At 44.4% G+C, this 23982-nt stretch overlaps 1 protein-coding gene across 1 annotated transcript in view; it reads left to right on the forward strand.

Moving 5' to 3' along the window:
* Nucleotides 1–23982, forward strand: part of mcu (mitochondrial calcium uniporter) — a 123877-nt gene that overhangs the window by 81091 nt on the left and 18804 nt on the right. Inside the window, exon 2 of the mRNA XM_068020456.1 lies at nucleotides 19609–19681. Within this exon, the coding sequence (XP_067876557.1) occupies nucleotides 19609–19681 (73 nt within the window). The remainder of the gene's footprint in view (nucleotides 1–19608; nucleotides 19682–23982) is intronic.

Raw genomic sequence — 23982 nt, forward strand, 5'->3', positions numbered from 1 at the left:
GTCCTGCAAGTTTATTTCCCTCAAGTGCCTGTCCAATTTCCTTTTGAAATCATTGTTTCTGCTTCCACCACTCACATAAGAAGCGGGTTCCAGGTCATTACCCACTCACTGTATAAAAAAAGTTTTCCCTCACATTCCCCCTGCATCTCTTGCCCAAAACCTTAAATCTGTGTCCCCTGGTCCTTGTACCATCAGCTAATGGGAACAGCTTTTCTTTGCCCACTTTATCTAAACCTGTCATAATCTTGTACACCTCTATCAGATCTCCCCTCAATCTCGTTCGCTCCAGGGAGAACAACCCCAGCTTCTCCAACCTAACCTTGAAACTAAAACCCCCATCCCTGGAACTATTCTGGTGAATCTCCTCTGCACCCTCTCAAGAACCTCCACATCCTTCCTAAAGTGTGGTGACCAGAACTGGATTCAATACTCTAGCTGTTGCCTAACCAGAGCTTTATAAAGGTTCAGCCTAACTTCCCTGCTTTTGTATTCGTGCCTCTATTTATGAAACCCAAGATCCCATATGTTTTGCTAACTACTCTCTCGATATGTCCTGTAACCTTCAAAGATCTATGCACATGAACCCCTCTGTCCCTGCACACTCTTTAGAAATGTGCCATTTAGTCTGTATTGCCTCTCCCTACCCCTTCTGCCAAAATGCATCATCTCACACTTGAATTCTATCTGCCACTTGTCTGTCCATTCCGCTAGCCTGTCTATGTCCTGTTGCAGACGGTTCATATCATCCTCACTGTTTGCCACACCTCCCCCTCCTTTCCCTTTACTCTAAAATTATCCCAATCGGTATTTGGGTAATTAAAAGTCACCCAATACCACCACTCTGTAGTCTTGAACATCTCTGTGATTTCCCTGTAGATTTGCTGCTTTATCTCTCTCACTGTGTGAAGACCTTTAGAATACCCCCAGTAGTGTAATCATCTCCTTTTTGCTTCTCAGCTCTAACCAAATGGATTCTGTCTTTTCCCCTCAAGGACAGCCTCTCTTTCCAACACTAAATGTCTTCCCTAAGCAGTACTGCTACCCCACCTTCCTTTTGTCCTTCCCTATCTTTTATGAACACTTTGTATCCTTGAATATTAAGTCCTCACCATTTTTAAGCCACATTTCAGTTATTGTCACTACATCATATTCCCACATGGGTATTTGTGCTTGTAGCTCACCAACCTTATTCACGACACTGTGCATTTACATACATGCATTGTAAATCTGTCTATATACTCCTATCTAATATGGTACTAATTTCTTCTCTAGTACTATCCAACACTCCTGCCCCAAGAATCTGAAGCCCTCCCTCCTGCACCTTGCCTCAAGCCACAAACTGATGCTCCCGATCTTCCTATTTCTACTCTCACTAGTGCGTAGCACTGGGAGTAGTCCAGAGATTACTTCCTTCAAGGTCCTACTTTTTAACTTCCTCCCTAGCTCCTGAAATTGAACTGTAGGACCTCAATACCTGTTCTCTGTGTTGTTGGTACCGACTTCTGTCCACCACTCCCTTTGCCTGCAGAATATTGTGCACCCTCTCTGTGATGTCCTGAACCCTGGCACCAGGGGGTCAACACCATGTGGGACTCATGATGATGGTTACAGAAATGCTCGTCTGTCTCCCGAACTATGGAATCTCCAATAATGACTGCATTTCTACTCTTTGCTGTTCCCTCCTGTGCAGTTTCTTGCCCATTGGTGTCATGGTCTGGACTGCACTCCTTCAAGGTGTCGTCACTCCCAGCAGTCTCCAAAGCTGAGTACCGGTTTGAGAGTGGCACACACCCTGAACACTCCTGCACCTCCTGGCTCTTACTCCTCCAGATCGCCGCCCATTTACTATCCTGGACTCTCACTACATGTGGGTGACCAGCTCCTGGAACATGGATCCACGAAACCCTCTTGCTCCCTGATGCACCACAGTGACTTCAGCTGCTCCTCAAATTCAGAACTCCTGAGCTCGAGCTCAAACAGCTGGAGATACTTTCTACACATGTGATCTCCCAAGACACTCGAAGTTTCCTTAAGTTTCCACAAGGCAGAGGAATTGCAAGCAACAGGTCTCAGCTGCCCATCCATGATCTAAGGAAAAAATCTCTAATCCCTTGTTTAGAATTTAGTGAATACTTTGTATAAACTATTAATTTTAATTAATGCCTCTTAACCTGCTCTGTGCTAATACTCATTAATTTCCTTAGGGTTAAACTTACCCGATTTGAAATGTTATTATAAATTATTATTCAGAGCCTGATGGGCCCCCCCATTTCACTTTTATTTTTAGTTATTTTTTTAACATGTTTTTTTGTATGTTTATTTTATTTCATAGTTTGTTCAGTTTGCTTACCCACGGTTTTTTTTCATGTTTGTACTTGTTGCTGTTCAATTTTCAGTCCATTAACACCCTATCTGTACTAATGCTTTGTCTTTCAACACGCCATTAACATATTGTTTGCCTTTGCTCCATGACCTTCTGGTCAGCTATTCTGTGACCTTGTCCTATCTACATCTTCTCCTTTGTTATCTCTTGCCCCACCCCCGCTTTACTTGCTTATAACCTTTGACATTTCTAATATTTGCCAGTTCTGAAGAAGGGTCACTGACCTGAAGCGTTAACTCTGTTTCTCTCTCCACAGATGCTGCCAGACCCGCTGAGTATTTCCAGCATTTCTTGTTTTTATTTCAGATTTCCAGCATCCGCAGTATTTTGCCTTTATTGAAATTTTATTAATTAGTTTAGCTATAAATTTAATGCGGTATGTTATAGTTTTCTGGTCTGAGTTTAAACCACTGCCCTAGTTTAGAGAGAAAAATAAATGTTAAAACTCATTGACTAATCACCTATCTGCTGTCCTCTGACGTCACTCCTTGCCTTTTTTGGACTAGATCCTGGAGTGTTCTTGCTGATTAATCTGCTGCTGCCTCCAATTGTTTACAGTTATGAAATTAAATTCTGGGATTTTTACTGCTACTGAGATTATATCCTGCCTTTCTCACATGTGACTTTGCCCACAATGTCCAAAGTGAGCCGTTGTTTGCTATGATGCAAACATACGAACAATGATGGACGGGTAAAGATCCTGTGGTCTATCCAGCCTCTCCCACCTCGTGTATAACAATAAATACACTCCCCCCACACCCCCCCACCTCTCTATTTCCCCCCCACCTGCAATCATGTGATACCCTGGGAGAGGCAAGAAACGAGATTAAAAAACACAGGCCAATTTAGAGGGGGGAAAAAAAGTATTGGAAATTCCTCTCTGATCCATCTAGGCAATTGAAACTAATCAAAGGTCAGGACTGCTGTCTCGTGGCAACTAAGTCAAATTCCATTTTTGTTTTTTGTGATCTTGGGGCTTTTACTGACGCTTTGTCGAGTCCCATTTCGTAGTTCTGTTCATTTTTCAACATAAATCAGAAGTCCAGTGGCTTTACATACAGTGGGTTGAGAAGGAATGGAAGAGAGTCTTGCATTTATATAGAGCCTTTCACGACCTCAGGACGTTCCAAAGCACTTTACAGCCAAAGAATTACTTCTGCAGCATAGTCACTGTTGCAGTGTAGGAACCAAATACAAAGGGATGTTGGGCCTCCCTGTAAAGTATATGAAAAAGGCAAACAGTTTTATTTTTATTTGCAAACAAATTTAGATTAATTGGATGTTCTGCAGCACTGTCTTAGGAACAGAGAGAAACTCTAGAAATTTTGTAGGGAAATTTAAACAGATTAGGTAGAGTCTCTGAGCGAGTGATCTGTGCAGGAATAGATTTGCTGGGTTGAATGTTTTTGTCTCTTTTCAGTGCTTTGCAATCTTCTGATGACTGGGAGGGGGGTGGGGATGCTTCCAGTTGCGTTTGCTATCAGCCCCAGATTATTTCACCTCACTAGCTGGGCAGAATTATCGAAGCAAGCTCAAGTCAGACACGTTTTGTTGTGGAGGCCACAAAGGCTGAAAACTGAAATGATAAATGATCCAATTTGTAAGATAGCAGGAAGGAAACAGCTAGCCTTGGGATGTCTCTAAATGCTTTACAGCCAATTAATTACTTTTGAAGTGTCATCCCTGTTATGTAGGCAAACAGAGTGGACAATTTGTGCACAGTAAGACCCCACAAAAAGAGATTATTGGTTAATATGTTTTAGCAGTGTTGACTGAGGGATGTATGTAGGTCTGGGCACTAGGAGAGCTGCATCCCCCTCACCCCATCCACTTTCCCCCTTGCCCCTTCTGTACCTCCGGGGTCCGTATCCCTCTATTCCCATCCTATTTATGTATTTGTTAAGATGCCTCTTAAACGTTGCTATCGTACCTGCTTCCACCACCTCCCCCGGCAGCAAGTTCCAGGCACTCACCACCCTCTGTGTAAAGAACTTGCCTCGCACATCCCCTCTAAACGTTGCCCCTCGCACCTTAAACCTATGTCCCCTAGTAACTGACTCTTCCACCCTGGGAAAAAGCTTCTGACTATCCACACTGTCCATGCCACTCATAACTTTGTAAACCTCTATCATGTCGCCCCTCCACCTCCGTCGTTCCAGTGAAAACAATCCGAGTTTATCCAGCCTCTCCTCATAGCCAATGCCCTCCAGACCAGGCAACATCCTGGTAAACCTCTTCTGTACCCTCTCCAAAGCCTTCACGTCCTTCTGGTAGTGTGGCGACCAGAATTGCACGCAATATTCTAAGTGTGGCCTAACTAAGGTTCTGTACAGCTGCAACATGACTTGCCAATTTTTATACTCTATGCCCTGACCGATGAAGGCAAGCATGCCGTATGCCTTCTTGACTACCTTATCCACCTGCGTTGCCACTGCATGACCTGTGGACCTGTACGCCCAGATCTCTCTGCCTGTCAATACAGTGTGGCCTAACTAAGGTTCTGTACAGCTGCAGCATGACTTGCCAATTTTTAAACTCTAATTAGTGTCATTGAGCCTTTAAAGTCTACCTGAACAGGTAGATAGGGCTTTGCTTTAACAACTCTTGGATAGGAAGGATCTATTTACTAACCCCTCTGCTCACGGAATCAGATTTAAAGTAATTGGTGGAAGGATTCAGGAGAGTTGAGTAATTTTTTCACTGAGGGTGATGAAGGCCTGGAACTTGCTGCCTAAAGGGGTGGTAGAGGCAGAAACCCTCATCACATTTTAAAGAAAAGGTAATTGGATATGCGCTTGAGATGCTGTAACCTACAGGCCGAGAGCTGGAAGGTGGGATTAGACTGAATGGCTTTTTTTTTTGGCCAGCACTGATATGATGGGCCAAACAACCTTCTGTGCCGTAAATCTTTGTGCTTCTGTTAACATTCCTTCCGAAAGTTGTCAACTCTGACGTTACATTACTCCTTCATTGCTGCACTGAAGTGCTAGCCTAAATTATGTACTCATGTAGGCACTACCCCTTGGAGGCCCATATGGAAATTTGATGCAGCGATGTGCTTTGTTGACAATTATACATAGGAGCAAGGGATCTTTTGTAAACTTGGCTGTTGCCCTTGCCAATAATCAACCGAGTGCATCGTCATGGAGATAAGTGCAAAGAAGCAGCTGTCAACCGATCTATCAGAGGCTTGTTTGTGTTTGTTTCTTCGACTAATGGCAATGAAATTAGTCAATGTAATGTGATTAGGACAACAGGCTATGATCCCAGGTAGTACACATGCAACAAGAGATGGGTGTTTTTCTTGAAGGTGATGACATTGAACCCCTGGAGGTAGTGTAGTGGTGAGCCACTAGCTAGCTCCTGGAGTGAGGAAAGACTAGAGAAAAGTTTTCATCCTCCAACCTCAAAAGAACTTTCAGACATTCTAGCGGTACGTGCAGTAAATCTAGAACACAGTTTCAGCTTAATCTGTGATAGTAAAGGGAGCATAGAGTCATAGTCATAGAGTAATACAGCACTGACTCTGTGCCGACCATCAACCACCCATTTATACTAATCCTACATTAATCCCATATTCCCTACCACATCCCCACCTTCCCTCAATTCTCCTACCACCTGCCTACACTAGGGGCAATTTACAATGGCCAATTTACCTATCAACCTGCAAGTCTTTGGCTGTGGGAGGAAACCTGAGCACCCGGCAGAAACCCACGCGGTCACAGGGAGAACTTGCAAACTCCGCACAGGCAGTACCCAGAATTGAGCTCGGGTGGCCGGAGCTGTGAGGCTGCGGTGCTAACCACTGTGCCGCCCAAATGGGTTCAAATTGAGAACTGATGTCAGGAACTCTCGGACATCAATCAGGATAAAATAGACTGCATGTAGAATGGTGGAAGTAAATATCCCCAGGACCATTGATGAGGCAGATGGAGACAATGATGAGATTTCAGGGTCTTTCTAGATGACCGAGCTCTCTCAGCTGCTTAGGCCCTAAACTCTGGAATTCCTTCCCTGAACCTCTCCACCTCTCTTCTCTTTAAAGATGCTCCTTAAAAACTACCTCTGACCAAACCTTTGGTCACTGTCTAAATAGCTCCTTATGTGGTTCGGTGTCAAATTTTGTTTGATCATGCTCCTGTTGAAAGCACCTCGGGCATTTTACTACATTAAAGGCGCTATGTAAATGCAAGTCTCTCTTTCTTTATATGTTGCGAAGTAACTGTATAGTTTTGTCAAGACACTTATAGGAGGCTACAACAACTTGCATTTACATAGCGCCTTTCATGACCTCAGGACGTCTCAAAGCGCTTTACAGCCAATGAATTACTTTTGGAGTGTGGTCGCTGTTGTGATGTAGGAAACGCAGCAGCCAGTTTGTGCGCAGCAAGCTCCCACATACAGCAATGGGATAATGATGGGGAGAACTCCCCTGTTGTCCTCCGAAATTGCGTTGTGGGATCTTTTCTGTCCACCTGAGAGAGCAGGCGGGGCTTCTGTGTAACGTCTCATCAGTCCTGAGCATGTCCTCCCTCCAGCATTTTACTCTGAAGGAACTGAAGATCTGTAATTGATTTTTTTATTTGCGCTTGCCTGATTCATACACAACATGGCATTGATCTTACCTGTTCTCGATTGGTTATTGATGAGCTGTCCCAGTTCTGATTTAGTTTATGCTCTCATGCACCTGCCAAGGAGATACAACAGGAGGAAGGCTGCCAGATGATATGAGTAAAAATAAATCTCAGATTTTGCTGTTTCGTGCCACAATCGCATAATTCCTATTGGAACATTCTGGAAGCATTGGCATCTTGTTCTGGAGTACAAAAACCAGTGTTTTAACCCTGCGAAGGCCAGAAGATACTAGTCGTTAATTTTCTGAGAGACTAGCTCATTCAACAGTCGAGCCGAGCAGGCTGTGAGGACTTGTGTTGCATTTAAAGCACACCCAAGGAAGCCAGTGGGAAACCACCTCGCGTACTACTTCCTTATTCATATTGCTCATTTCTCATGTAAGTTTGAAAAAAAGGGAGGCTCTTACAAGCAACTGAAGAGGAAAGCACAGGAACGTGAGGCGTAGAGAAATTAGCAGAGGACCTGCCCTGGGGTGGTCACCACTCATTCTACTACTAAGTAGGGTATGATGCAACATGATGTAGGATTTATTGCCAGAGCCATTTGTCTCAGTGAGTGCTAGTGAGCTGGTCCCATATGGATTCCTGCAAACTGCAGTGGAGATAACGTCTGGAGAGGGTACAGAGCAGGTGACTAGGGATCAGGCACCTGAGCTGCAAGAGATTGAAGATGTTGGGAATGTTTACACTGGAGAACGGAAGCCGCAGTGGGGGGGGGAGGGGAGATGTTTTTGAAATTTTCAAGAATTTAAGGAGTGCAACGATTTACATTTATATAGCACCTTGAATGCAGAAAATGTCCCAAGACGTTTCATTAGAACATAGACTAAATTTGACACTGATGCACATGAGGCTTGTATTAAGATAGATGACCAAAAGCTTGGTTAAAGAAGTAGGTTTTAAGGAGAGTCTTAAAGATGTTTAGGGAGGGAATTCCAGAACTTAGGGCCAGTCGACTGAAGGCACGGCCGCCAATGGTGGAGCAAAGGAAATCGGGGATGTACAAGAGGGCGGAATTGGAAGAGTGCAGAGATCTCTGAGGGTTGTAGGGCTGGAGGAAGTTACAGAGATAAAATAAACCCTAAGAAATTTCTTAGCCTAACCACAAACTGTGTAACCAGGTGGCAAAGAAGTCAAATAGAGACGGTAGAACAGGGTTCAAGGTAACTACTACACACAGTGTTCAGTGAATATGTGTAACAGATGGCCCTGGTAGAGACATGTCAACAAGATCAAGAGGGAGTTCTCGAGAGGTACAGGGTTTTTTTGAACTTTGGTCAATGTTTTTCTGGTCCTGCAACTTCCAGTGTAACAGAGAGCTTGGGGTGTTCCAGAAATAATAATGTGCAACTCTCTGCCTGGGAAGAGAAAGAATGCTGAGACAAATGCTGGGCGGCATAGTGGCGCAGTGGTTAGCGCTGCAGCCTCACAGCTCCAGGGACCCGGGTTCGATTCTGGGCACTGCCTGTGTGGAGTTTGCAAGTTCTCCCTGTGTCTACGTGGGTTTTCTCCGGGTGCTCCGGTTTCCTCCCACAAGCCAAAAGACTTGCAGGTTGGTAGGTAAATTGGCCATTATAAATTGTCACTAGTATAGGTAGGTGGTAGGGAAATATAGGTACAGGTGGGGATGTTTGGTAGGAATATGGGATTAGTGTAGGATTAGTATAAATGGGTGGTTGATGGTCGGCACAGACTCGGTGGGCTGAAGGGCCTGTTTCAGTGCTGTATCTCTAATCTAATCTAAATAAGGGGAGATTTGTTTCCACAGATTTGTATTGAGGTGGGTAATCAGTGTTTTTTTTTAGCTCTGATTACAGTCACGCTGGGGGCACGTCTCCCTGTGGCTGTTATACACAAATCTCTGGCAGTGCTCCAACTGAGGGAAAATGATTCAGAATAGTTCAACAATATGCTGGTCATTTCCATATTTGGGGTGGTGGTGAAACTGCAATTGGCTTGAATATTCTTGATGTTGGTTGGAGGTTTTATACGTTCCATAAATAGGAATTGACTCTAACATCGAAAATAAACCATGGTAATACGGAGTTAAATTGAGAGCAGGATGTTTTAAGGTTAAGTTTCCTTAGTTACAGTTTTTAAATTGTAATTGTGCTGTTGTCTTGGTGATGATGAAAAACAGTCTGCAGGCATTCTTTTTTTTTTCGTGCAGTATGTTTTATTTTTAATGGGGGTGTGGTTAACTCAATTTTTAAAAATTCATTCTCTGGATGTGGGCGTCAATGGCAAGGCTGGCATTTATTGCCATTCTCCAGGTGCCCTCAAGGTGGTGGTGAGTTGCCGCTTTCTTGAACCGCTGCAGTCCTTGTGGTGAAGGTTTCCCCGCTGCACCGTTAGGTAGGCTTTTGACCCTGTGACCATGATGAACTGCGATACTCTTCCAAGTTAGGATGGTGTGTGATTTTTGAGGGGTACTTGGGAGGTGGTGGTGTTCTCATGCACCTGCAGCCCTCCTCCTTCAAGGTGGTGCAGGTCGCAGGCTTGAGAGGTGCTCTCAAAGGAGACGTTCCAGCCTTGGACGTGGTGCAGAGTCTGGTCACTAGGGTCAGATGACTTAGTCATCAAGAAAGACTGGCATAATTTGCGCCTTTCAGCCTTGAAATGAGGCAATTACGGCTTGACCTCCTTGAGGTATAGAACAGGTAAATCAGGAAAATTATTTCATATTAAACTGACAGAAGGGATATTGGGTTCAAATTAATCAATAAAATTCGGGCTGTATTAGGATTAATGTCAGTAAGTTCTTTGACACAATGAGTGGTTACCTGGCCTGCTTCATCTATCTGTCTTGTGACATTTCTTAATGGAGATGCACTCGTGTGTTCTGCTCTATTTATAATGGTAATTGAGATCAGATGATATATTTTAGAAGGTGATTCAGCTCCTGCTTGTGAGTAATTAATTATGAATTTTGTCGAGGTTCCAATGCACGGTTGGGTTCCTGCCCAGTTCCCATTGGTTGTGCAGGTGAACCTTCTTGCATTTTTGGTGTTGCATTCTTCTGTAGCTTGGTTTGATTTGGATTTGGCTTGTAGTCCAAATATGCAGTTTAAAAATCTGTGGTGGCATTAACGCACAATATGCAGAGGCTTTGCAACTGTTCACAAGCTGTGAGTACATGTTGTCTCTTGGTGCTTGTATGTATGTTAGAGTTACATAGAGTCTACAGCACAAAGACAGGCCTTTTGGCCCAGATCATCTATTCCCAATGTTTAAGCTCCAAATGAGTCTTGTCCCACCTCTCTCCGTCTCACCCAATCAGCATATCCTCTACTCCCTCAAATGCTTACCTAGCTTCCCTTTAATTGCATCTATGCTGTTAGCCTCAACTACCTATGGTAGTGAGTTCCACATGCTCACTATGCTCTGGGTCAAGAAGTTTCTCCTGAATTCCCAATCGGATTTATTAGTGACTATCTTACGTTTATGATCTCTAGTTTTGGACTCCCCCCACCCCTACCACAAGTCTATCCTATCCGGTCTTTCATGATTGTAATTTGAATGAACTGATATATACAACTCAAAAATACTCCACTGGCTGAAGAGCTTTGGGGTGTCCTGAGGTCATGCATGATGCTATACAAATGCAAGTTCTTCCTTTGTTTTAACTAGAATTTACATACCTTATTAAATCCAGGATCCTTTATCAAGATCTCTTGAAATGCTAAATGACCTGAGTCCCAGTTAAATATAAAAGAACAAGTTGAACTAACGAGATGAATTAACGGCAACTAGTCCCGCTGAGTGTTTGAGTTTAAGAGCGGAGTGAAGTTCCATTACTTAACTTGGAGAAATGGTACAACTTCTCAGATTTTCTGAATTACATTCCAATCAATGCCCTTTAATCTGCAGTATTTTGCTGTGGATTCCTGCCCATTCGAGCGAGATGTAGATTTGAAATTAACTTCCCGCATGGGTTAAAACAATGGTGCTCGAGATTTACTTTTTTGCTTCTTGTCCTCGTTAAATGCTGTCAAAAATTATTCCTCAACCAACATCACAGATCATGGATTGATGTTACCTTGCATGACAGTGCTTCTGATATGTCTTCCTTTTTCCTCAACCGAGGATTCTCCACCACTGGTTGACAGGGCCCTCAACTGTGTCCGGCCCATTTCCCGCACCACTACCCTCACCCCTTCCCCTCCCTCCCAGAACCGTGACAGGGTTCCCCTTGTTCTCACTTTCCACCCCATCAGCCTCCATATCCAAAGGATCATCCTCCGCCATTTCCGCCACCTCCAGCGTGATGCCACTACCAAACGCATCTTCCCCTCCTTTCCCCTGTCAGCATTCCGAAGAGATCGTTCCCTCCGTGACATCCTGGTCCACTCCTCCATTACCCCCACCACCTCATCCCCTTCCCACGGCACCTTCCCCTGCAATCGCAGGAGGTGTAATACCTGCCCATTTACCTCCTCTCTCCTCACTATCCCAGGCCCCAAACGCTCCTTTCAGGTGAAGCAGTGATTTACTTCTACTTCTTTCAATGTATTCGCTGCTCACAATGTGGTCTCCTGTACAATGGGGAGACCAAACACAAACTGGGTGACCGCTTTGCAGAACACCTCCGCTCAGTCCGCAAGCAGGACCCCGAGCTTCCGGTTGCTTGCCATTCCCCCCTGCTTTCATGCTCACATTTCCGTCCTGGGATTGCTGCAGTGTTCCAGTGAACATCAATTCAAACCCGAGGAACAGCATCTCATTTACCGATTAGGCACACTACAGCCTGCCGGACTGAACATTGAGTTCAATAATTTCAGAGCATGACGGGGCCCCCCATTTTACTTTTATTTTTAGTTATTTTTTTCTTTTTTTTATATATATATATATATATATATATTTGTGTTTATTTTATTTCATCTTAGTTTGTTCAGTTTGCTTACCCACTTTTTTTTCCAGGCTTTTTTTCATGTTTGTACTTGCGGCTGTTCAATTTTCAGTCTGTTAACACCCTATCTGTACTAATGCTTTGTCTTTCAACACACCATTAGTATATTGTTTGCCTTTGCTCCACGACCTTCTGGTCAGCTATTCTGTGACCTTGTCCTATCTACACCTTCTCCTTTGTTATCTCTTGCCCCATCCCCGCTTTACTTGCTTATAACCTTTGACATTTCTAATATTTGCCAGTTCCGAAGAAGGGTCACTGACCTGAAACGTTAACTCTGCTTCTCTCTCCACAGATGCTGCCAGACCTGCTGAGTATTTCCAGCATTTCTTGTTTTTATCACAGATTATATGGTCATTTATTTCTTTGCTTTTTGTGGGAGCTTGCTATGTGTAAATTGGCTGCCACATTTTCGTGCATTACAACAGTGACTATCCTTAAATTACTCCATTAGCTGTGAAATGCTTTGGGATGTCTTGAGATCATGAATAGCACTCTAGAAATACAAGTGTTTTTCTCTCTGTTCTCTCCCTCCTTCCTCCCTTCCCACTGTGTATGGCCTCTCTGTGTGATAACATTGTCCATCATGTATCAGTTGAACAGTTATCAAAAGGAGAAAAGACGTGTTCAATAAAATCAGTTTGGTTCCTGTTCTTTCCCTCACTGTCAATGGTATGAAATGGCTTAAGATTTTTGTCGTGGTTTCGGCTGCCAGTGCTCCATTTTTCCACTGGGTACCAAATGATAGCCACTAAAACACCATGAGTTTCAGACCTGTAGTGACCACCTACACATGTCAAACTAACCACATCCACTAAGGCCCGTCAGCACTGAGAGCTCGGAGAGACTGAGTCCAGGGCTGTTTCAAAGCCAAGCCAGCCCAACAGAAATGAAGGTCGTTGCTGTGTCCCATCTGGAAAGGGGAGGAAAGATAGTGATTGGGTTGTGCAGCAGATCGCTGCACCATATCTTCAAAGGCAGGTAGAGACTGAAGGCTTCCAATTTTGTTCCATGGATGAGCAGTGCATTGGATCAAAGTCCTTCACTTTTGACACTCAACATCATCCGGAAAGAAATTCTGGAGAGGAAGGTCCTCTCAGGAAGGGCAGCTGGTGTGGGCAAATGCATCGCTGAGCTTTGATCTTTTATACATAAAATTTACAGTGCAGAGGAAGGCCATTTGGCCCATTTGATCCATGCTGGTGTTCGTGCTTCACATGAGCCTCTCCCTCCCCAACCACTCCCCCCCCCACTTCTCACTCTTAACTCATGTACTTATCTAGCTGGCCTTTACTCTTCGGGTTCCAAAGATCCACGAGATCTTTGGAAGATGTTTTTGAATTCAGAGGAATACAGATAAATCTTCTCTTCTAGTGACTACTCGGCATGGGTATTATTCAGCAGTAGTAATCAGTTCCCTATGGGATGTAAACTGTCAGCACCAAACAGCAGAATATTGAAGATCATTCTGTTTTCACACTAAATTGGTGTTGGAGTTATTTAATATTTCAGGATAACTCTTGGAGCCACTAACATTACCTGATAAAATATTAATACGTGCCACATTGTTTTCAGAATTTCTGCATTCTGATTTCTTTCTCTCACTCGCCCTCGCTCGGGGGCACTGACTCGTGCCCTCACTCGCTCTAGCTCATATACTCTCTGTTTCAGTGTGTCTCACCCTCTGTCTCTCACCCCCTCTCTTAATCTCGGTTTAAAAGATTTATCTTCCCCTGAAGTCTGTATCCCTGCTGTCTTCTTTGCATTTCAAGTCACCTTCAAGCCAAATGGTATTGCTGGCAAGAATCTCATCGAGCTAGTCATGATTATTTAATGCATTCCAATCCTTCCCAGGGGGATAAAAATTCATGCTTCCTACAATCCATTTAGTTCAGTAACATTTATTCAGGGACATGAATATTTTCCAGCAGCATCCTGTTAATGATGGGATTGCTGATCTGTGGGAAAGTGGAAACGGACATGAGAGTGGGAAACATGCTGGAAAGAGCCAGAAATGTTCCTAGGCCCAATAAAACCGTGTTTGCATCCACCACATTTAGCTGAGGAATGGCAATCAGCCCACGTTGGCTCTTCCACCCACAGAGTCTACAGTCCTCTCCCCTCCCCCTCCCCCAGGGCATCACCGCTCGACCCCAGATGAGCCCAGGTTTAATCTTTTGACTCATTCTTCATCAGAATCATTTCCCATCTGGTCCGCTCATTCTGCCTTTCACTGGCAGAAGTCTGTGGCCCCTCGTCTTCGTGTCACAGTTGATTTTTGAAGTAATATTCCAGGTACTCTATTCACTCCCACTCGCGTGTTCTCAAATAATTCTGTGCATATGTTGGCAAATGTTCGAAAGCAACTAGATGCTGGAAGTCTCAGATGAAAGCGCAAAGTGCTGGGAATACCCAGCAGGTCTGACAGCATCTGTGGAGACAGAAACAGAGTTCATGTTTCAGGTCAATGACCTTTCGTCAGAACCTCAAATATATGCTTTGCGGCCTTGATGTGTGTGATATTTGCGATCTTCGAGTGTCCTTTTGTTGAAAGGCTATTTATGATGATTATGCTTTTCTAGTGGGCCTGGCAACTACACAATGACTTTTGTTTCATGTTTAATTTAATGGGTTAAGTCACAGCAGAAGAGCTCGAAACCGTGGTGTGCTCCTCGTGCTCTATGTGGAAAGCTGGGAACATTTCCACTGCCCGTGACCAGCATATGTGCAGGAAGTGTCTCCAGCTGCGGCTCCTGGAAGCCCGGGTTTCGGAGCTGGAGAGGTGGCTGGGGACACTGTGGAGCATCCGCGAGGGGGAGAGTATCGTGGATAGCACGTATAGAGAGGTGGTCACACCGCAGGCTCAGACTCCACAGGCAGGAGGGGAATTGGTGACCACCAGGCAGAGCAAGAGGACTAGGCAGGCAATGCAGGAATCTCCTGTGGCTGTTCCCCTGCAAAACAGGTATACTGCTTTGGATACTGTTGGGGGGAATGGCCTCTCAGGGGAAAGCAGCAACAGCTGAATTCGTTGCACCACTGTTGGCTCTGCTCACCAGGGAGGAGTAAAAAGTGGGGGAATGCAATAGTTATAGGGGATTCAATTGTAAGGGGAATAGATGGGCGTTTCTGTGGCCACAAAAGAGACTCCAGGATGGTATATTGTCTCCCTGGTGCTAGAGTCAAGGATGTCTCAGAGCAGTTACAGGACATTCTGAAGGCGGAAGGTGAACAGCCAGTGGTCGTGGTACACATTGGTACAAACAGCATAGGTTTAAAAAAAAAGGGCTGAGGTCCTAAAAGCAGAATATAGGGAGCTAGGAAGTAATTGAAAAGTAGGGCCTCAAAGGAAGTGATCTCAGGATTACTACCAGTGCCACGTGCTAGTCAGAGTAGAAATAGCAGGATATATCGGATGAATACGTGGCTGAAGAGATGGTGTGAGGGGGAGGGTTTTAGATTCCTGGGACATTGGGACCAGTTCTAGGGGAGGTGGGACCAGTACAAACTGGACGGGTTACACCTGGGCAGAACCGGGACTGATGTCCTAGGGGGAGTATTTGCTAGAGTGGTTGGGGAGGGTTTAAACTAAAATGGCAGGGGGGTGGGAACCTTTGCAAGGAGTCAGAGGAGGGGGGATCAAAGACGAGAACAAAAGACAGTAAGGGGAATAAGAAAAGTGATAGGCAGAGAAATCAAGGACCAGAATCAAACAGGGCCACAGTGGAAAAATAGTGGGAAGGGGTCAAGGTAATGTTAAAAAGAGGAGCCTTAAGGCTTTGTGCCTTAACGTGCGGAGCATTCTCAATAAAGTGGATGAATTAATTGCGCAAATAGTTGTAAACGGGTATGATATAGTTGGGTACGGAGACATGGCTGCAGGGTGACCAGGGCTGGGAAATGAACATCCAGGGATATTCAGTGTTTAGGAAGGATAGACAAAAAGCAAAATGCAGTGGAGTTGCATTGCTGGTTAAAGAGGAAATTAACGCAATAGTGAGGAAGGATATTAGCTCTGACGATGTGGAATCTGTATGGGTAGAGCGGAGAAACACTAAGGGTCAAAAAACGTTAGTGGGGGTTGTATATTGACCCCTAAACTGTAGTGGTGATGTTGGGAATGGCATTAAATAGGAAATTAGAGACGCATGTGATAAAGGAACATCTGTAATTATGGGTGACTTTAATCTGCATATAGATTGGGCAAATCAAATTAGTCACAATACCATAGTGGAGGAATTCATGGAGTGTATACGGGGTGGTTTTCTGGACCAATACACTGAGGAACCAACTAGAGACAGGCCATCCTGGACTGGGTATTGTGTCATGAGAGGGTAATAACTGACAATTTAGTTGTGTGAGACCGCTTGGGGATGAGCGACCATAATATGATAGAATTCTCCATCAAGATGGAGAGTGACGTAGTTGATTCTGAGACCGGGGTCCTGAATCTTAATAAAGGAAACTACGAAGGTATGAGGTGCGAGTTGGCTATGATGGATTGGGAAACGTTACTTAAAGGAATGACAGTGGATAGACAATGGAAAACAGTCAAAGAGCGTGTGAATGAATTGCAACAATTGTTTATTCCTGTCTGGTGCAAAAGTAAAATGGGAAAAGTAGCCAAACCATGACTTACAAGGGAAATTAGATATAGCATTAGATCCAAGGAAGAGGCATATAAATTTGCCCAAAAAAAACCAGACCTGAGGATTGGGAGCAGTTTAGAATTCAGCAAAGGAGGACCAAGGGATTGATTTAAGAAGGGGAAAATAGAGTACGACAGCAAGCTTGCGGGGAACATAAAAGCTGACTGTAAAAGTTTCTATGGGTATATGAAGAGAAAAAGATTGGTGAAGACAATTATAGATCCCTCACAGTCAGAAACAGGGGAATTTATTATGGGGAATAAAGAAATGGCTGACCAACTAAGTGCATACTGTGGTTCTGTCATCACAAAGGAGGACACAAATAACATGCCAGAAATGTTGGGGAACACAGGGTTTAGTGAGCGGGAGGAACTGAAAGAAATCAGTATTGATAAAGAAATGGTGTTGGGGAAATTGATAGGATTGAAGGCCGATAAATCCCCAGGGCCTGATGGTATGCATCCCAGAGTACTTAAGGAAGTGGCCCTAGAAATAGTGGAGGCATTGGTGGTCATCTTTCAAGATTCTGTAGACTCTGGAACAGTTCCTACAGATTGGAGGGTAGCTAATGTAGCTCCACTATTTAAAAAGGGAGGTAGAGAGAAAGCAGGGAATTATAGACCAGTCAGCCTGACGTCGGTAGTGGGGAAAAGTCTGAAGTCGATTATCAAAGATTTTATAGCAGAGCACTTGGAGAACAGTGGTAGAAATGGACAAAGTCAGCATGGATTTACGAAAGGGAAATCATGCTTGACAAATCTACTAGAATTCTTCAAGGATGTAACTAGTAGAGTTGATGAGGGGAAGCCAGTGGATGTGGTTTATTTGGACTTTCAGAAGGCTTTCGACAAAGTCCCAAAGAGGTTAGCATGTAAAATTAAAGCGCTTGGGATTGGGGGTAGTGTATTGCGATGGATAGAAAATTGGTTGGCAGACAGGAAACAGAGTAGGAATAAACAGGTCTTTTTCCAAATGGCAGGCAGTGACTAGTGGGGTACCGTAGGGATCGGTGCTAGGACCCCAGCCATTCACAATATATATTAATGATTTAGATGAGGGAACTAAATGTAATATCTCCAAATTTTCAGATGACACAAAACTGGGTGGGAGGGTGAGTTGTGAGGAGGATGCAGAGAGGCTTCAGGGTGATTTGGACAAGTTGAGTGAGTGGGCTAATGCATGGCAGTTGCAGCATAATGTAGAGAAATGTGAGGTTATCCACTTTGGTAGCAAAAACAGGAAGGCAGATTATTATCTGGCTATAAACTGAGAGAGGGGAATATGCAGCGAGACCTGGGTGCTCTCATACACCAGTCGTTGAAGGTAAGCATGCAGGTGTAACAGGCGGTAAAAAAGGCAAATGGTATGTTGGCCTTCATAGCGAGAGGATTCGAGTACAGGAGCAGGGATGTCTTGCTGCAATTATACAGGGCCTTGGTGAGGCCACACCTGGAATATTGTGTGCAATTTTGGTCTCCTTATCTGAGGAAGGATGTTCTTGCTATAGAGGGAGTGCAGCGAAGGTTTACCAGACTGATTCCTGGGAAGGCGGGACTGCCGTGTGAGGAGAGATTAAGTCGGTTAGGATTATATTCGCTGGAGTTCAGAAGAGTGAGGGGGGGATCTCATAGAAAATTTTAAAATTCTAACAGGACTTGACAGGGTAGATGCAGGAAGGATGTTCCCGATGGTGGGGGAGTCCAGAACCAGGGGTCATAGTCTAAGGATACGGGGTAAACCTTTCAAGACTGAGATGAGGAGAAATTTCTTCACCCAGAGAGTAGTGAGCCTGTGGAATTCGCTACCACAGAAAACAGTTGAGGCCAAAACATTGTATGTTTTCAAGAAGGAGTTAGATATAGCTCTTGGGATGAAAGGGATCAAAGGATATGGGGCGAAAGCGGCAACAGGTTACTGAGTTGGATGATCAGCCGTCATAATGAATGGCGGAGCAGGCTCGAAGGGCCGAATGGCCTACTCCTATTTTCTATGTTTCTATGTTTAATGTTGGGGTGGTTGCCTCTGTTTAATTGCCAGTCTGAACGATGCACCTTCGACAGTGCAGCCTTCCCGCAGTACTGCACCTCCGACGGAGCGGTGCCCCCTCGGCACTGCATTGGAATATCAGCCTAGATTACGTGCTTAAATATCTGGAGTGGGGTTTGAACCCACAACCTTCTGACTCGGTGGCAAGAGTGTTACCAGTGGAGCCATACTAATTATAATATTCTCTAGTAATAAGTCGGGGCCCAAGTGGATACTGCATTAATACCAGGGCAGTAGTGGCCAACAATTCTTTGAGTTAAAGACAAGAATTCTTGCTGTTGTTGTCATACTCTTAACTTTAAAAATGTGCAATGACCTCTTCATTTCCAACAATTATCTGAACCTCCTGGATGTGCATTTTATACTGGGTTCATTAACCCACACTCTGCTCAGCCACTCATGTTCTGCAGTGTGCTGATAATCAATGTGCATGGTCAGCAATATTCAGAGCAGGTTAATGAAGTTTGAAGCAATAATGGCTCAAAGTTTCGAGCTCTGCAAATATTGGTCTGCGGTTAATCGCGAACATTTTCCCCCTGAGCTGGGAAAATTTAAATTGCACAGATTTCTTAGCTGCGTCCAAAAACTGGCTGCTGCATGAGTTTTTTTTTCTCTCTAGAGAAGCTCTTGCTTCTTCCTAAGGATCCCCGTTCGCCCTTCCTTGTACCTTTGTATTTCCTCTAAACAATCAGAAATATGGGTTTAAGTTTTCGGTCATCTCACACGGAAGCCAGGTGGAGTCCAGAGCTGGAGAGTTAACAGTTGATGGTATTTATATTACTCTCAATACTAGATCACGGTCTACACTGCAATCATCCGGCATTCGCCAGAACTGCTAGGATGTTCGTTTTGTGGGGTTGAATCCATTGTTATATTCACTGAGCGGGTTTCTTTTTGCTTTGAGCTGGCTCTGATGAGGATCCTGGTGTGTGCAGTATGTTATTTATGATCCTACTCGCACTAAAACCCCCTTCCTTTTCTTTGCAGGTTTGCCAGAGATTTCCAGTGTGGCACAGTCAGCGCGTGTTGTACTGCTCCAGTAGCTTAGTGACCTCTAACGGTGAGTAATGCACAGCCTGTGGTGGAGCTTGGCTCAGAGTTTGTTTCTCAAAGTGCCTCCAGTGATTTGCTTTGTGTGGTTCAGACAAGAGCACAACAGAGCAGTGCCACCCTAATGCTTCTGAAACAAGCTGCTCAGGCAGAACAGAAAGACTTGCATTTATATAGCACCTTTCACGACCACGAGACATCTGAGTGCCAAGTGAAGTACTTTTGAAGTGTAGTCGCTATTGTAATGGAGGAAACACGGCAGCCAATTTGCGCTCAGCAAGATCCCACAAACAGCAATGTGATGATGACCAGATAGTCTGATATTGGGGAGAATTCCCCTGCTCCGCTTCAAAATCTTCTGCATCCACTGGGAGCTGGAAGGCAGGGCCTCGGTTTAATGTCTCATCTGAAAGACAACACCTCTAACAGTGGCAGTGTCAGCCTTGATTTTTACTTTCAAACCCTGGAGTGGGACTTGAACCTGGAATCTTGTGACTCAGAGGCAAGAATATGAGCCACAGCTGACACCAAAAACTTGCATCTGTGTAGCCCCTTTCACACAGCAAGTCATCTCAAGGTACTTCACCGGAGCGTAATCGGACAAACAATTGACACAAAGATGGCGATAGTATATCAAAGAGATTGATCTTCAACAAGGACTTAAGGGAGGAGAGAGAAGCAGACAGGTTTAGGGAGGGAATCCCAGAGCTTGGAGGTTAGATAGTTGAAGGCATGGCCATCACTGCTGGATGAAAAGGAATGTGGGATGCAGGAGCCAGAGTTGGAGGAACACAGATTTCTGAGGATTGTAGGAGATTAGAGAGATGGGGAGGGCCGAGGCCATGGAGGAATTTGAACACCATCTCTAGTGTCTTTAGTCCACTTACACTGTTTTTCTCCATCCCCATTATTTAACTCCTGTTGTTACGACCAGGTAAGAAGGGGTCTAGGGGTTCCCCCTCAGCCTTTGCCTGGTTTAGCCATAACAGGATTTATTTTTAAAAGCACCGTGTTTTTAGCTCCCCCTCAGCGAATCCTTGTTCATTGCTCCAATTGTAAGGCCAAGAAATCAGACAGCTTTCCTTAGATTTAAACAAAAACGGTAGAAGTTTATTCATCTTAAATTTTAATCCGGTTAATGAATACGCGATACAACCATGCTGGCATGCATACGCAATAAACACACACGCAGATAGAGACAGAGAAAGTAGAAGGAGTAAAGGGGAAAAGTTTGAGGCAATATCTAGTAATTACTGTCCTTTAAGTTCAATGTGGAGTCTTTGCTTGCCAATAAGTCTTGCAGTTCGTTGGGGCTCTGTTCACGCTTCAACTTGTTCTGATGTAGGAGTTTTTTCACTTGAGGTTTACATGTCTTCCGTGGGTCCAGTGGCTTTGGAGAAAGCGAGAGAGAGAGGGAGGCTTTGTTGTTCCAGCTTCAGTTGCACACTGCCTTCTAAATTCAAACAGTCCAGTGGCTAGTTCAAAACACCTGGACCAGACAGTTCGTCATGTGACCAGCTGGTTTAACCAGTCCTAGCTCTGTGGATTGTATCATCTTAGCAGGGCCTGGAATGCGCTTCCTTACACCTTCAATGTCTGGTTATCAAAATCCATTTGGGTTAATTGGTGCAGGGAATGGTCCTTTGTCTCCACAAGCAGCGTCTCTTAGTATGCAAATGTCCTTCCAGCCCAGTGTCTGGTGATCTTCAAACAATTCATTTCTTCACTCCAGCAACAGTTTAAAATTAATGTTCATCTGCCAAAAATTAATTTGCCTTATTCTTGGCAGGTGGGGGTCTGCATGACGCCTATACCTGATTAACGCATGCACTGTTTCCATTGCATGGTGAGGTTCACCTTGAGTATTCTGGCTCGGTTGTGTTCATAGTCACTGAATGTTCAGAGGAACAGGAGGAGGCCATTCAGCCCCTCCAGCCTGTTCCGACATGCAGTTAGATAGTGGCTGATCTGTGCCTTTACTGCTGCAGCTGCCGATCCCTGCCTTCAGAGCCCCTTCCCTAAATTTATTTTCCAGAAATATACTTTATTCACCAAAATTTGTTTTTAAAAAAAACATTACGCAACAGTTCAAATTTGACAGAACATGAGTTGCCTCACAACTCTTGCCATTCCATTTTACATGCAATGTATATTTGCATTACACAGCCAAGTCATATTTTGGTACATACAACCTGAGGGGTTTTACACGGTTTCCAGCCCCTCACTTCACTATGGTGGGAGGGCCTTACACAGTGGCCTTTCCCCATTGAGGCTTTGCGGCGGTTACCCCAAGCTTTAGTGCGTCCATCAGCACGTAGTCCTGAACCGTGGAATGTGCCAGTCTGCAACACTCGGTCGTGGACAACTCTTTGCACTGGGAGACCAGCAAGTCCCTTGGTCTTGCCACCTCCCAGGATTCAGAGCCTCTTAAACTCTTTGACCATTATTTTGCTGCCCAACTCTTCAGTGTCTTCTCGCGGTACCTCTTCCCACTGAGGTTGCTGGTTGATATCCTGCAGGTGGAAGTGAGTTGCTCAAACTGCAGTGCAATCTAATTTTAAAAAAAATCACAGCTCTGCAATTAGAAATCCAAGGAAACCTCTTTCAGGTAATCCCACACCCATCCACGGCATTACTGGTGCCTGAATTTGTTCTGTACTTCACTAGCTGCTGTCAGTAAACAATCTGAACTGAGAGGTCAGCGGAGGAAGTTGGATCCACCTCAGCAGCAGTTCCCATGGCTGCTCTGATCTACATGCATTCAGAGAAGCAGGCAGTTGATTTCCGGTTTCAATTATCACAGACTGCCTGATGTATTTTCCTGATGATTTCACATTACCTATCCAGCGGTTCTCTCATACCTATTGATCAATTTGACGTCGATCAAGAGCAGAGGTTAGTCAGCTTACTGCTCTAGAAATATGCTCATTAAATTCATTGCCAAGTTCGGGGGACTAGAAATATTTATTCTCTTCCTGGCTGGAGACCTTGTTAAGTGCTGCTCAAAGAGAGGTTTACACAAACTGTGGGCCTGTTCATATCTCAGTTTATTTAATCACAATATCTGGCATTTATTGCAAAATTTACTGTAATGTTTACATTGGACTGTAGCTGGCTTCTGTCTCTTTATGCCAACAGTTGTAGGCTTGCTCCATTAGCCTAAAGCTAGAAACAGTGGAAGCCCAGAGCAACTTAGGGGTCTATGTACGTTGTTAAAATGTCAAGGATCAGTACTGAAAATAATCAAAAAGGCTAATGAAATGCTGGCCTTTATGTCTATAGGACGAGAATACAAGGGGGTAGAAGTCATCCTTCAGCTATAAAAAGCCCTGGTTAGACCACACCTGGAGTATTGTGTTCAGTACTGGGCAGTTCATCGTAGGAAGGATATACTGGCCTTAGATTTTCCAGAATGATACCCAGACTCCAAGAATTAAATTACGAGGACAAATTAAACAAAGGTTATATTCTGTAGAATTTAGACGGTTAAAAGGTGATTTAATTTTCAAGGTATGAAGGGGAACAGATTTTTTTTTTTTTCTCTAGCTATCCTGTCTTCACTGGTTGGGGAGTCTCAGACCAGGGGACTGGGTTTGATTTGTAGGCTTTCAGGACTGAAGTTAGGAAACACTTGTACACGCAAAGGGTGGTAGAAGTTTGGAACTCTCTTCCGTAAATGACGGTTGACGTTAGATCATTTATTCATTAAATTGGAGGTTGACAGATTTTTGTTAACCAAAGTTATTGAGGCTAAAGTTGGGTATGCGGAGTTAGGTCACAGATAAGCCATCACCTTGTTGAATGGTGGAACAGCCTCGAGGAGCTCAATGGCCTCCTCCTGTTCCAATGCTGTGCCCCTCCTGAAACGCTTCAGAGTTGTTTTCTGTCATTCTGGAAGAAAATCACAATTAAACTTCTTGACCTTTCCATGGGGAACCTTGTTTGAAATGGTGCCAGAGGTTAAGGCAGCGGCAACTGCAGACTTCGGGGACAGAGGGATTTCTGCTCTGTGAGCTCTTCAGAGTCCTGACTGCTTGGGAATGTTTCTCAACCAAGGGATAAATATTGTTGTGGTAAAGATGGATGTCATTGAATCTGGGGCTTGAAAAGCTTGCAATTTTTATTTATAACACAAAGACTGTGTGGGAGGTCAGCAGTGGGCAAGAAGTGGTTGTATTTGAATGCCTGATTTTGGAAAATGGAAATGGGGCCCCTCACCACCCCCCTCCCCCACCCCCAATCTGGAAGTCAACCACAGGTTGATTGGTTTAGATGAGGTGGTAACCATTGGCATGGTAACAACAGGCTTTG

Source organism: Heterodontus francisci, chromosome 42 (assembly GCF_036365525.1).
Source record: "Heterodontus francisci isolate sHetFra1 chromosome 42, sHetFra1.hap1, whole genome shotgun sequence".
NCBI lineage: Eukaryota > Metazoa > Chordata > Chondrichthyes > Heterodontiformes > Heterodontidae > Heterodontus > Heterodontus francisci.